The following is a 15000-nucleotide window of genomic DNA, read 5'->3' on the forward strand; positions in this document are numbered from 1 at the left end:
GCAACGCGCGATGGTGAGGAATAGCGTTAGCGTTAGCGTTCCCGAGCCGTAATACTGGAGAGATCGCCTCAGGGATCGTAGAAGTCCTCGTCTGGAGCGCGTGTCAGCAGGAGGGCGAGGTCGTGATGGGGCTCTGCAGGAACGAGAGAGGACTGGCCGCCGCGTGCACGGGGAAGTTGAACACGGTGTTGCTCTTGCCGATGGCAGGGCTCCCCGCGGCCGCGGAGCAGCTGGAGGACGCCAGCACCTGCGACTCGAACTGCAGGAGCTGCCCCATGAAGCTGAAGTTGGGCGAGATGATGCTGCGCCGCTGCTTGACGAACTCGAAGGCCTCCTCCAGCCGGACGCGGTTGGTGCGCATCAGATACGCCAGGCAGATGGTGGCGGAGCGGGAGATGCCCGCCTGGCAGTGGACGAACACGCGCCCGCCTTTATTACGCACCGAATCTGTGGGAAACAAACAAGAGTCTCGGTTAAACGCCGTGCAGCTATCAGGATACTGTGGAAGGACTTTTCAAGCACTACTTTTTTAGGATTTCAAGAACTCCAATCAGAGATCGCACTTATCAAACAATAACCTAAAGATGTAAAGTTTATAATGGCTATTATTGTTCAATAAATAATATTTTATATTATAATTGCTGGCGTACTTCGTGTCGAGAAACGGTCTGATGGGGGATCATCAGACGGGCTGCTGGGTTTAATTTCGCGTTTTTTCCGATAAAATTAAATGCGTTTAAATAATTCAAGCACTTTTTAAGTAGCTCTTCATAAATATGGCTGTTTGCAAGGGTTTCCCAGGACTAACGGTTCAAAAAGTCAAATTAAAGTACCCTTAAACACTCATTTCATATGTATATATTGTCTTTCAATAATTCAAACACTTTTCAAGTGCATATTTATAAAAAAGTACTTGAAAAGTGTTTGATTTATTGAAAGACAATATATACATATTTATGAATAAGTACTTGAAAAGTGCTTGAATTATTAAAAGACAATATATACAACATATGAAAACAGACATTTATATATACATATTTTTTTCAATAATTCAAGCACTTTAAGTACTTATTCATAAATATGTATATATTGTCTTTCAATGATTCAAACACTTTTCAAGTACTTTTTTATAAATATGCCTGTTTTTTCATATGTATATACATATTTTTTTCAATATTTAAGTACTTATTCATAAATATGCCTGTTTTTTCGTATGTATATATATTTTTTTCAATAATTCAAGCACTTATTTATAAATATGTCTGTTTTCATATGTATATATTGTCTTTTAATAATTCAAGCACTTCTCAAGTACTTATTCATAAATATTTATATATTGTCTTTCAATAATTCAAACACTTTTCAAGTGCATATTTATGAATAAGTACTTGAGAAGTGCTTGAATTATTAAAAGACAATATATACATGTATACATATGAAAACAGACATATTTATATATACATCTTTTTTCAGTAATTAAAGCACTTTAAGTACTTATTCATAAATATGTATATATTGTCTTTCAATAATTCAAACACTTTTCAAGTACTTTTTTATAAATATGCCTGTTTTTTCGTATGTATATACATATTTTTTTCAATATTTCAAGCACTTCTCAAGTACTTATTCATAAATATGCCTGTTTTCAAGTGTTTTCCAGGACTTACATTTAAAAAAGCTCTAACTCCAGCACTTTAAGCACATGGTACGAACCCTGCTTTGATTCCCAAACCACTCATTCAATTGCAAATGAGCCTCTGCAGGACGGCTAATGACGGATGCCGTCCCGTTAAGGAAACGGGAGAGCTAAAGCAGGCAGGGGTTCGAGTGAGAGGGGAAACACCCCCCTTAGACAGGCCTGAATACACACAATGGGGGGGTTTCGGCACCCCTGCGAAGCGCACTTATCTGATAGGAGGGCAACAGACACACTACCTTTTGTTCCGGCTAAACAAAGGATGCAAGGCATTTAGACGGAGCCAGTTGCCCCATGAAAGGATCAGGTCACGGCCTGGTGTTATTTGAAAAGGGGGCTCCTCTTTAAACAGGGTGACGTAAGCCTGTCAGGCCCGGGACGTACAGCTGGTCGATTTGGAGGGAAGTTTTGAAAAACTCAATTGGGAATGGGGGTTGGGTCTGCCTGCCTGCCAGAGCTCGTCATATGGGGACATCTGTTCCCCATTTCATGACGAAAAACGACACTCACCGATAAATTCGATGGCCTCATTGAACCAGGAGCTGATGTTGGCTTTATGGTTGTCCTCAACAGGGATACTCTTGTACTGATAGTGGTCTTCAAAGTGGTTGGGGCAGTTTGAAGAGACGTTGATGAGGGCTGTGATTCCCAACATGTCCAGCATGTCTTTTCTGGAGGCGTGATAAGCACTGCCTAAATATAGGAATGGCAAAATTTCCACAGGGCCGCCCTGAAAAAATAAACAAACAAGAAAGTCAGCGGACTGGTTTGATCATGACGAGGTGTAGTTATTTACCACACATGTGCTCATTTAACAAAAGAGTCAGTAGTGATTACCTGGTCGTATAGAGGGGTTGTGCAGGAGGAGTCTGCGGTGTTGGGACGGCAGCTGGAGCTCAGGGGTAAACTCAAGCCTTGGGGGGGAACTGGCTTCGTACACATTTCAGGAAACTCAGAGGAAAACGTGTCGAATCCACCTATCGATGGTAAAACAGAGCTTGTTTGAGTAAAAGTGGGATTTACAAGTGACAACAGCTGAAGAAAACATTTGGTCACAACTTAAATAAATAAACATGAAGACAAGCTCAGCTTGTGTGTTAATTGGTTAAACAATCTGGTTTGTTGAAATCTATGATTCCATTGAGAAACTTCGATGGAAACTTTTCAAATGCACACTTTAGATTATTAAAATGTTCTTCCCAATATAAAAACAATAGATAGTTCACGCAAAAATGAAGTTCTGTCATCATTTAATCACCATCATGTTGTTCCAAACCGGTTTGACTTTCTTTCTTCTGCTGAACACAAAGAAATATGGGGACGTTAATCGTGCAGTTGATGGGCCATTGACTTCCATTGTATTTTGTCACTCCATACAATGGAAGTCAATAGTGCCTCAAAACAGTTTGGTTACAAACATTCTTCAGAATATCTTCTTTTGTGTTCAGCAGAATGAGTAAACGTTTACAGGTTTGGAACAACTTGAGGGTGAGTACGTTAACTTAAGTGACAGATCTTTCATTTTAGGGTGAACTGTCCCTTTAAGAGCTGTATAATGAAAGGTTCTCATGTGGCACCGGAACACTCCTTAGTGTAAGTTAGCCTATAATATAGTAACTTAGTAGGCAAAGAAGAATATCTCGTACCTTTAAGAAGGAATACACTTGCTCCACATGGATTGCGACAGAGCGCGTTCACAGCGAGCATTAAAGTCCCGTCTTTCTTCACTTCTCCCATCTCCAGACTGCGGTCATCCAGGAACACGACGCTCTGGTATTCCCCGGACAGAAGCCGGCTCCTGGTGTCCTCGTTGGGTACGATGTGCTCGAGCCCCAGACCTCCTCGGGCTCTCCTGCGCACTATAGTGCTGAAGCGCACATTACTGGAGCCCGAGATATGAGACGAGCTGAAGGAGAAGAACGAGCGGCAGTCCAGAACCAGACAGTCCGGGTCATCATCGCCCTCCAGCAGGTCCCGAAGCGAGGCCGAGTCGATGGTGGACACTTCCATGATGACCATAGTAGAGAACAACGATAGCTCTGAATACATACAGCGATAAACTTCGCTCTTTAAAGTCCTTTGATCGAGATTTTGATCCAAAAATAGTCCGTAAGTTAGTTCTCACCGGACAACTCGCAGTTGTTTCTCCTTGTTCTGAATCTGATTTGAAAGGCGCTGAGCGACGGTTATATATTGAGCTCGCTCCCGGCGAGTACGTGACGTCGAGGCTCCGCCCCTCTTGGCTCACGGCCCGCCCAGAGCCATATTTCGCACGTACGTTAGTGAGCGTTTATCTCTATGGTTTATCTAATCCTGTCAGAGCCGGTCGACCTCTAACAAACCGAAAGACACTGCTAATCTACTCCCGTTTCCGAGTTTGAGTGTTAGTGATTATGATGATGATTATTAATGTTGTTGTTGGGATGGGGGTTTTGAGTGTTAAAATAGTTGATCTTCGACCTATTTATCAGCCAGCTCGATGTTTGTCATTATCAGCATTGGCCAATGTTGCTGTCTTGGCAGATTTAGTAGTTCCCTCTCGTGTCGTGTCAGTTCCAGTTTTTAACTATTTGTCAATGATTTTGTTTTAAATCGTGTTCCAAATGGCTTTGCCTTTTTCACGCTATGTCATTTTAAATATTTACTACAGGTTACAAAAGAAAGGATTTTTCCCACACACACACAAAAAAAAAAAACAGGATACATTTAATGCTGATTTTTAATAAGAAAGGATTATGCACACATGTCGAATATAAGCTATGCTGGTATTCACACTATATATCAATAATAAAAAATGTTTGAGATCATATTGTGTTTCTCTGGTGAAAAGCATGACTAAGTATAACTCATTTTTATCTCGTTATATACTATGCAGGCTAGTAACTAATATGATCATCTCACCATGTATGAAATTACACTGACACTTGTCAAAAAGGAAGAAATGTTTAGAATTTTTCCATGATATTATTGTTGTGATTTAAAATATTATCAAAAACTTTCCTCTTCAGTTCAGACGAATAACAAGATAATTAGTGAACCTGTCATTGTACTCATAAAAGTTTATACTTTGTTTTTATTGTACAGGAGTACATGGTGTGCAATGCCGCGAGAGCAAAGGCAAACCATAAAAGTTAATCACTGTATAGAAACTTGAGGTCTGGTAAATTTCCATTGAAAAACAAACCAGGCTCAGGTGTATGGATGTGGCCGTGGTGTGAGAGATCTATATTATTAAGACAATACACATATTTTGACCTAAAAGTCAAAGATGTAGCCTATTGAAAACTTTTATTTTTTTTCTCTGTAATTTGATGTTTTGTATTTCTGGTTTTCCTCACAACAGTGGAATAGAGAGAGAAAATGTTTTATATTTATATATATTTTTCATAAGTAGTGCAGTGTTTGTTGACTGGAAGCAATTAAGACTTTTTTCCCCAATGCAAATCAAATACTTGTCAGTCCTTTAAAATACAGGTTTTATTTATAAAAATAATTCATTTGTCACAGCTATGTTACTTAATATGAAATCAAACATTATAGTTTACAATTTTTTTTTTGTTTGGTCTTACATTTATTTATATTACTTCCAGCTGGGAAAAATGTCCAAAGAAGTTTTGTGATCCTTCTAGAAATTTCATTTGATAATATTTTGATGTGACAGGCTCACAAGAAAACTACATATGTGGGTCATGACGTCAGGATTGCATTTCTGAAACTTGAGTCAGGACTCTTGGAGGTTTCCTCTCCAAATCATTTCTGGGTCTGTCATACAGAAAAAAGCAGTAAGAAACCGTTTTACTGTTAAAACACGGATGAGTCAGCAGAGAAATGCAAGCCACAAGAAGAACACTGTGTACTGCATGTGTGAGAATGGCACTTAATAATAACACAATCAATTATTTGTTAAAAAAAAAACAATTATATCTTAGGCTGAAAATTATACAATTCCAAAACCATCTGAATTTGTATTTACGATCTGCCCACAAAAAGACAAATAAACAAGAAAGAATGATGCTGAATTAATCAAAAAATAAACATGACGCACACATCTCAAAAACGTGCAACAAATCATATAAAACACACACTTCAGTGAGTAGTCACATTTGCATGTTCTGTTTGTTAGAAAGGGAAGTGAAAGAGTGTGATGAATTAGGCATTTCCTTGGTGTAGCAAATGTATACAATGTCATCACATTTACGGACAGAGCTGCCTCCGGGCACCATGGGAAAATACTTGCATTATTTTAGTTTGCTTTAACCATAAATCGGTAATTTTTGCAGATTCTGTATGTCTGGCAGACATTTTTACAAATTTCTCATTTCTAGAATGTGCCCAGATATGACATAGTGAAACACTACATGATTCAAGCATCTCATCATTCAAAACCACTATATGCAAATATAAGATCGTGGGAATGTATGTGCACAGGACCTAAAACTAGCTTTCTGCCACAGGCATAAATCATTTTTACTGGCCATGAAACTGTTTTTGCAAAAACAGATACCAATGAAAATTCGCAATCCTCTCTTCCAATTCCAATACCTAAAACTAAATATAAATGTAAAACATTATTAAAGACAAGAAGTAAATAAGTAGACGTACAGAAGTAAACAGTCGGTAATTAAATAAGAACAAATAATCAAATTACAAGCAACAGCACAAATAAATACAATATAACAAAGATACAAATTAAATAACTAATACTTTTCAGGTTTTTACAGAAATTGAATAACGTAAGCAAATGTAAAATAACTATATATTCTTCACTTTATACATTAAACATTCTTATTAAAGCTATTAAAGTTATTCAGTCTAGAGCAGTGAGTGATTGTCTCTTTGTCTTTGTCGTGTGATTAACATTATAAACACAGACCTCATCAGGAATATTAGGCTACTGTCACTTTAAGAGTGAATGCACTGATCTAATATACTGACACACGCGTTTACTTTCTGAACTGTTTATGTTACCTTAACACATAACCGACTATGTTTACTATGTGCTCGCTATTTTTTTACATGATTGTGTGTGAATTTGTCACTGAAGCACAAGAAGACGTGAACGAGCTCAGTTTAGTGTTCGTGAGCGGTCTGAGACGCAGCTTTTTGTGTGAGCGCTTCGGATGCTTGAATATTTAAATTGGCAAGACTTAAACTTTTGTGATGGCCTGAGTGTCGTTCAAGTTTGTTCACGTTCATGCATTGTTAGGATTCATAAAAATATTACTGGCTGACTGGTGAGGGACACTGTTTCATTCACTCGCCAACTGCGATTTTTACTCGCATTTGGTGCTTGGCAAGTGTTCATTTTAGGCCCTCATATGAATACTCGATTCTGATTGGTTGTAAGGTAGCCATTGGCTTGAAGTGAGTGTAATATATCTATAAAATACGTATCTAGTAATGACAAACAAAAAGTTATTGGTCAATTAGAAATTCATTGTATGTGAACCCTCAAAATTCAGGTATAAAACACAAGATATATGAATGGCACACTTATTAATTTCCAATATTTCTCCTTTCATATGTGTAATGTTGGGATAACCCTAACCCTACATTAGTCAGTGCTTCTGAAATAAGCGATTTCTTCTATTTAAGCCACTGATGTGTGTCTGGAATATCTGTCATATATGTCACAACTTCTGTTGTGAAAAATTATTGCCTTTTATAATCCTGCCGGTTCTTGACCACAATTGTTAAACCACTTGTTTTGGTAATATAAAACGGACTTATTTTCTAAACCTGGTTATTATTATGAGATTCTAGGTCAAGTTAAGCAGATTTCCAGAACATTCCAGAAGGTTTCCATTATTCTCTGAAAGAGAAAGAGCACATCAGCGTCAGATTTACGGTTTTGTTGTTGTTCTAGAAACAGTTTTTGACTGTTGGACCACATAAGCGGAAGCTAAAGCAGTTTGAACTCTGTCTCCATGGGCAACGCGTTAAGTTTGCACACCACAACTTATTCCTAAGCCGGAAACAGAATCACGCCGCTCGCTCCCTGTCGACCAATAGGATTGTGCAAAGCGTCCTAAGCGGATGTCACATCCGGTTTGAACAGCCGGCAGGATTGAAGGAAGAGTCTGGAGTTAGCCACTTTACTACTTGTGTCGTTTATTTTTAAACACGTTAAAGGTGTATAATACAGAATTATAATATAACACACTTGATTTTATTCGCGCAGTCACAATGACTTTCGATGTGCGGAGGTGAGTAGAGGTTTGAAGCGACTCGTCTTTTCCTCTAATGCATGAATCAAACACGTCCACACTAGACACAAAGGCGGTGTTTCAAAACCTAGCGAGCTGCCTACTTAGACAGTGTGTTTTTAAACCAAACGAGCCTGTAATATACTGGAATGATGTCTAGATAGGCAGCACACTAGGGTTTTAAGACACAGCCAGTAGGTCCATGTGAAAACACTTTCTTATTTCTGTATAAATGTTCTTCATACTGCTCTTGATAACTATCTGTGAAAAACTGTCCTCTGTACTGTAACTACTGTACTCTCCTAAATCTTAAGTCTTCACAAACACATCAAAGTTTATTTCTAAGCTATGTTCGTGTCATTTTTCCATTAGACATCACCTTTATAAACCGTTAATGGTACTTGTTTGAACTGTTGCTTTGTTATTGTAAGCTCAGTAATTCCTGTTCATACTGGTCACACACTGACTGTGTAATTATGCAAATATAAAACAGGACCAACAACATCTGAAAATGACATTCATACATCATTCTGCTAAATTATTAAATGTAATTCTGCTGCTATATCCAAACCACCATTCCACATTTTTTCTTCTTTGGCTAACCAAGTCTGCATTTATTTGATCAAAAAATACAGTAAAAACAGTGAAATATTATTATAATGTAAATCAGCTGTTTTCTATGTGAATATATAGTAAAGTGTAATTTATTCCTGTGATCAAAGCTGAATGTTCAGCCTTCAGTGTCACATGATCCTTCAGAAATCACTCTAATGTGATGATCTGATGATCAAGAAACATTTATGAATGATTATTATTATTAGTGTTGAAAACCGTTGTGGACAATTTTTTTTCAGGATTCTTTGATTAATAGAAAGTTCAATTTCATTTATTTGAAATTGAATCTTTTTTTAAAGTATAAATGTCTTTTCTGTAACTTTGGACTAATATAATGCGTCCTTGATGAATAAAAGTATTGATTTATTTTATTTATTTCCCTCCCAAAAAAATATTACTGACCCCAAACTTGTTAAACGGTAGTGTTTGTTACAAAAGCTTTCTTTTTCAGATAAATACTGTTCTTTAAACTTTCTATTCATCAAAGAATCCTGGGGAAAAAAATTGTACACAACTGTTTTCAACACTGATAATAATCATAAATGTTTCTTGAGCATCAGATCCTCATATTAGAGTGATTTCTGAAGGATCATGTGACACTGAAGACTGGAGTAATGACGCTGAAAATACAGCTTTGATCACAGGAATAAATTACACTTTACTGTATATTCACATAGAAAACAGCTGATTTACACTGGAATAATATTTTACAATATTACTGATTTTTTGTATATTAATCAAATAAATGCAGCCTTGGTGAACATCAGTATATATATATATATATAACACCAAATATATACTGTATTTACAAACTTTTATTTTAGATGTGATTAATTGCGTTTAAGTGATTTGACAGTAGTCCAAGTTACATTTATCTGTAATTTTTATGTGTCACATATTTCTTAAAGTCAAGATATGAGAAAAAATATGAATGAAATCTGCTATATTCTCCAACTCGTTCAGCACAGTCTCTTTGTCAGGAGCTGTAATGTAATCCAAATGCTTTTCATTTTGCATTTTTAATGTGTTATAATGTGTGTAATGTATTATTCATATGTTCCTCAAATGAAGTAAATACAAAAATAGTCGATCACCCTAATGACCCAGTTTGTCTTGAGACTCTTATATGACAGAACACAGATTCAGGAGTAATGGATTGTATTTCATCTATCTGGACTTTAAGGCGAGTAAAGTTTCAACATATTTTTTTTAACAACATACAGTTGTTATTTGTATATTTGAACATCCAGCGTTGCTGTCTTTGGCTATGAAAACAATCACACAGAGCATGTGCAGATGTAGGACTAAATATTGCATCATAATATTTAAATATCGGTTGTTAAGGCGACGACACAACCTTGTTTACAATCTTGCTTGCTTTTAGCTCATCTGTGGCCCAACGAAAGTGACGAGCTGATAAACCCGTCAGCATACACGGGTTCCTCTTTAAACACGCAGAGAATGGAGAATACACTCATAAACCTCCTGCGGTGTAACACACAATTATACCACAGCCCCTTCCTGTCAGCTGACCTCACAACACGACAACTGTCCAAGCCAACCCATGAAATCCAAAGGCATAATCCACAGCGGATTTGAGCATCAATGAATCATAAAACAGATGAAGTGCAATAATTCTGTCTAAAATAATAGGGGTGTACCGATTCCCTCATGTCACGATTCTGAACTCACGATACGATATTATTGCCATACTCCAAAGGTATGGTAAAAAATGTAGTTGATTAAAATGCTAAATGTGATATTACATTGTGTGTGAATGAATATTCTTGGTCTCGGTGCTGAAACCCAAAGCACAGGACAATAGAGACTCCAGAATAACAATATTCATGATTCTGAAGATGAAAACACTGAATTATTGTAGATGAATATGCTTGATCTCTGTCACTGACTAGATATATTTATAATAATGTCGGCCACTTTTACTGGTAACATCAGACATCCGGCATTATCAGCACACACACACATTCACATTCACACACACATATACATTATATTCAACATTATATCAGTTTAATCCAGTACTGACACTACAACTCTGAAAACCTGAATTTTTTCACGTACAGTAATTTTTATATTTGGTGAACTATCCACAATACAGATTATTGCATTTTTGTATTGCGATATATTGTGACACGATATATTGTTACCCCCCGATAAATATACGATGTTTCGGCCCCTTTAAAACATGTTCGTTCTCTTCATCCTGGGATGCGTTCATAAACGCATGGATGCTGCAGCTTTTCCACTCTTCACTTTGTAGTAGTAATAATATTCTGGCACATATTTTGGTTGTATGATAATAACATGTTTGTTGCTGTGGACAGTCTTGTGTCTGACGTGTTGCAGCTGTGGGTGTTTGTTGATGTTGTAACGCAGGAAATAATAAATATCTTACGGATATATCCGAGCCTGGGGGGACGTGTAAATGTCACTCCTGTTGTGCAACACGCGTCTGAACCGGTCTGAACAGTGTGCAGCTGTAGTGAGAACCAGAGGGAATCCAAGACGGCAAACTCGTTTTACTTGCACAGTTTCAGCGATGCAAGTAAAGAGATTTACACAGGTTTCCGCGGGGCATTAAAAAGCATTGCATTTTAATCCTACAGGCTTTAAAATGTATATATATATATATATATATATATATATATATATATATATATTAGTTTTGAAGAAGTTTATACTATCAATTTATTTGAATATAGCCTTCATAATCAATCATTTTTATTTGCTGTCGCAAAATATACGTTAGTGTGATAAACGGGCGGAACCAGTTTCGTCGGTGATCGTGTTTGCTTCCGGCCGGAGCAAAATTGCCGTGATGCGAAGATGACGCGGACATTTTGTACAGCAGGAATAACTCTAGGGGAATAACCGGGAATAACCATAAAACTAGACCAGAAAAATGGGAAGGTGCAAATGCCAGCAGAAGTGGCTGGAAGACAGTTTAACGCGTTAAACTGTCTTCTTGTACACTTCGGTGTTCTTGTGTGTAGTGTCCAACATCCGGGAGATGTGTTCTTCCGACCAAATATCTATGAGGAATTTCACCTCTTCGTAGCACCAAGTCAACCCTTGATTCATTTTGTGTTAGGCTACTGTTGTCATGGCGATTTCCCTCAATATGAGGTAGTGACGTAATGGCGTAAGGAAAGCCCTGGAAGGGTGCGCGATTTGGACCGCTTTACAACAGTGTGGTGTGAACAGAGTGACGTATTAAATTGATTCGGAACAAAGTATTCTGTTTCGGATCTGTTCCGGAACAAAACAAATCGATCCAGGTGTGAAAGCACCCTTAATTTTTTTAATCGATTGACAGAACACACACACACACACACACACACACACACACACACACACACACACACACACACACACACACATATATATACACTCACCGGCCACTTTATTAGGTACCCCATGCTAGTAACGGGTTGGACCCCCTTTTGCCTTCAGAACTGCCTCAATTCTTCGTGGCATAGATTCAACAAGGTGCTGGAAGTATTCCTCAGGGAGTTTGGTCCATATTGACATGATGGCATCACACAGTTGCCGCAGATTTGTCGGCTGCACATCCATGATGCGAATCTCCCGTTCCACCACATCCCAAAGATGCTCTATTGGGTTGAGATCTGGTGACTGTGGAGGCCATTTTAGTACAGTGAACTCATTGTCATGTTCAAGAAACCAATTTGAAATGATTAGAGCTTTGTGACATGGTGGAAGTAGCCATCAGAGGATGGGTACATGGTGGCCATAAAGGGATGGACATGGTCAGAAACAATGCTCAGGTAGGCCGTGGCATTTAAACGATGCCCAATTGGCACTAAGGGGCCTAAAGTGTGCCAGGAAAACATCCCCCACACCATTACACCACCACCACCAGCCTGCACAGTGGTAACAAGGCATGATGGTTCCATGTTCTCATTCTGTTTACGCCAAATTCTGACTCTAACATCTGAATGTCTCAACAGAAATCGAGACTCATCAGACCAGGCAACATTTTTCCAGTCTTCAACTGTTCAATTTTGGTGAGCTCTTGCAAATTGTAGCCTCTTTTTCCTATTTGTAGTGGAGATGAGTGGTACCCGGTGGAGTCTTCTGCTGTTGTAGCCCATCCGCCTCAAGGTTGTGCGTGTTGTGGCTTCACAAATGCTTTGCTGCATACCTCGGTTGTAACGAGTGGTTATTTCAGTCACTGTTGCCCTTCTATCAGCTCGAACCAGTCTGGCCATTCTCCTCTGACCTCTGGCATCAACAAGGCATTTCCGCCCACAGAACTGCCGCTCACTGGATGTTTTTTCTTTTTCGGACCATTCTCTGTAAACCCTAGAGATGGTTGTGCGTGAAAATCCCAGTAGATTAGCAGTTTCTGAAATACTCAGACCAGCCCTTCTGGCACCAACAATCATGCCACGTTCAAAGTCACTCAAATCAACTTTCTTCCCCATACTGATGCTCGGTTTGAACTGCAGGAGATTGTCTTGACCATGTCTACATGCCTAAATGCACTGAGTTGCCGCCATGTGATTGGCTGCTTAGAAATTAAGTGTTAACGAGCAGTTGGACAGGTGTACCTAATAAAGTGGCCGGTGAGTGTATATATATGTATATATATACTCGGCCATTTTGTAGTGGTGTCCGAATTCTGAGTGAACGACGACATCATTCCCTAATCCCTACATTCGTTCACTACTTTTACCCACAATCCTCTCTGAATTCGAGTGTACATTGCAAGGTCACGCTGGACGTAGGCGGAAGTATCGCCCCATTGTTTCCAAGCGTGGAGAAGGAGGATCGTTAAAATTTTATTGTATGTTGAATGACATGTTTATGTCTTTGTGTCAGTTTGTTGTTTAAAATGGTCCTTTCGTGTGCGTATCCTGGTATTTAAAACAATGGGGCTGTACTTCCGTCTACGTCCAGCGTGACCTTTCCACCGTGATGACGTAATGCCTGGCGCGTCGCAGACCAGCACAAGATGAAAAATCGTGGTTAAAAAGTATATACATGTTTTTTTTTTTTTAGAAAATGGCCGATGGTTTGGCTAGATAAGACCCTGTTCCTCAGCTGGGATCGTGCAGAGCCGTGTGAAGCTCTTCAAAACCCTTTGAAACTGCATTGATTTGGACTTCAACTATTTTGTTACCGTTAAAGTCCATTGTGTGGAGAAAAATCCTGAAATGTTTTCCTCAAAAAACTTAATTTCTTTTCCACTCAAGAAAGAAAGATATGAACATCTTGGATGTGAGTAAATTATCAGGACATTTTCATTTTGAGGTGAACTAATCCTTTAGGTTTACTTTATTATTCAGTAAAACTATATGTTATTGCGAATATTATTGTTACTTGTTCATCATTGTGTCAGTGTTTTATTCGCTGAATTCAGCAGCTTCTTATCATGAAGAACAACATAGTGACGAAACGCATGTGTCCGCTCAGGGCCACCGTAGAAACATGTTGATGTAAGCGGGCCCGCGGTGTGTGTAGAGAGAAACGCCTCATTCTGAGGTAATACAAACATTATGTAAGGTCTTTATACAACACTGAAAACATAGTTATGTAGGCTATATGATATTGCATTTCTGTCAACAGATCCTCCTAAATATACACACTGCGCCTTTAAGGCATGAGCAGATTGTTCGAAAACTTACAAATGAGTACAAATTCATATGAATCAGCCATAAAATGGTTAAGAATTGATAATCATGATAATCATTTGTACTGGTATAAGGAGTATAAACTAAAGCATCTGAGAGTGATAATGATGCATTTCCCTAGATGGTGAGAGATGTTGTTGTTAGGCTGATCTGAATGATGGATATGTAGCGATATAGCTTGTCACTTCTGTGGTATTTGGTGGAGAAAGTCTTAACTTTGGGGCCTGTGTTTATTCCTCAGCCTCCTGTACCAATACAGGTCTTTCACAGCACTTTAAATGAAGACGTCAGTGCAGTTTAAGAACAGCATGTCCTTCTGGGTTTCACACAATAGGGTTAGTTGCCTTCTACATCCTGTGAACTCTTCTCTCAGAACACTGTGAACCGTCTGTGTGTGTGTGTGTGTGTGTGTGTGTGTGTGTGTGTAGAGGAAGTCTCCCCCTCCCCGTATTGCGTCAGCTTGGGTCGTTTCACTGCGAGAAATGCTCACAGAAATGTTCACAGATGTAAGTGTTTTGGAGGGTTGGAGCCGACGCTGATGTAGCCGTGAAGGTTTCAGAGCCCAAAAAGGGCACAAGACACTTTGAGCTGGAGAGTTTGGCTTTGTTTGTGAGCTCCTTAAAAAGTCAGGGATTGAACACATTCCTGAAGGGGGTTATTGTGTTACGCATCGACCGTGTGCTTCGTTCTTGGTGTCGTCTCAAACTAACCGAGGGTTGATTCTTTTCTGTTTATAAAATCATGACTTTGACAGTTTGCTGTGCAGTGACTGTGTTCCTTATTTAATAGGATTACAAATATCATA

At 38.6% G+C, this 15000-nt stretch overlaps 2 protein-coding genes across 2 annotated transcripts in view; one reads left to right on the plus strand and one right to left on the minus strand.

The window, feature by feature from the left end:
- Positions 1-96: 96 nt before the first annotated feature.
- On the minus strand, positions 97-3823 carry dusp1 (dual specificity phosphatase 1). The gene is made up of 4 exons (XM_056268955.1): positions 3343-3823; positions 2534-2673; positions 2207-2426; positions 97-447 (listed from the first exon to the last, which is right to left on the minus strand). The coding sequence occupies exons 1-4, from the start codon at positions 3743-3745 to the stop codon at positions 104-106; spliced, it is 1107 nt and encodes a 368-aa protein (XP_056124930.1). The 5' UTR covers positions 3746-3823; the 3' UTR covers positions 97-103.
- A 3902-nt stretch (positions 3824-7725) lies between these two features.
- ergic1 (endoplasmic reticulum-golgi intermediate compartment 1) overlaps positions 7726-15000 on the plus strand; it is a 33575-nt gene continuing 26300 nt past the window's right edge. The window contains exon 1 of the mRNA XM_056268956.1: positions 7726-7902. Within this exon, the coding sequence (XP_056124931.1) occupies positions 7883-7902 (20 nt within the window). The 5' untranslated portion in view covers positions 7726-7882. The remainder of the gene's footprint in view (positions 7903-15000) is intronic.

The sequence above is a fragment of the Rhinichthys klamathensis genome, unplaced genomic scaffold (genome assembly GCF_029890125.1).
Source record: "Rhinichthys klamathensis goyatoka isolate OS25496 unplaced genomic scaffold, OSU_Roscu_1.1 h1tg000278l_1, whole genome shotgun sequence".
Classification (NCBI taxonomy): domain Eukaryota; kingdom Metazoa; phylum Chordata; class Actinopteri; order Cypriniformes; family Leuciscidae; genus Rhinichthys; species Rhinichthys klamathensis.

Coding starts and splice junctions, on each gene's coding strand:
- dusp1 (XM_056268955.1), bottom strand. CDS start 3,745: ATGTATTCAGAGCTATCGTTGTTCTCTACTATGGTCATCATGGAAGTG. Junction 2,427..2,533: donor CAACCCCTCTATACGACCAG/GTAATCACTACT, acceptor TTATTTTTTCAG/GGCGGCCCTGTGGAAATTTT. Junction 448..2,206: donor TGAGGCCATCGAATTTATCG/GTGAGTGTCGTT, acceptor TGTTTCCCACAG/ATTCGGTGCGTAATAAAGGC.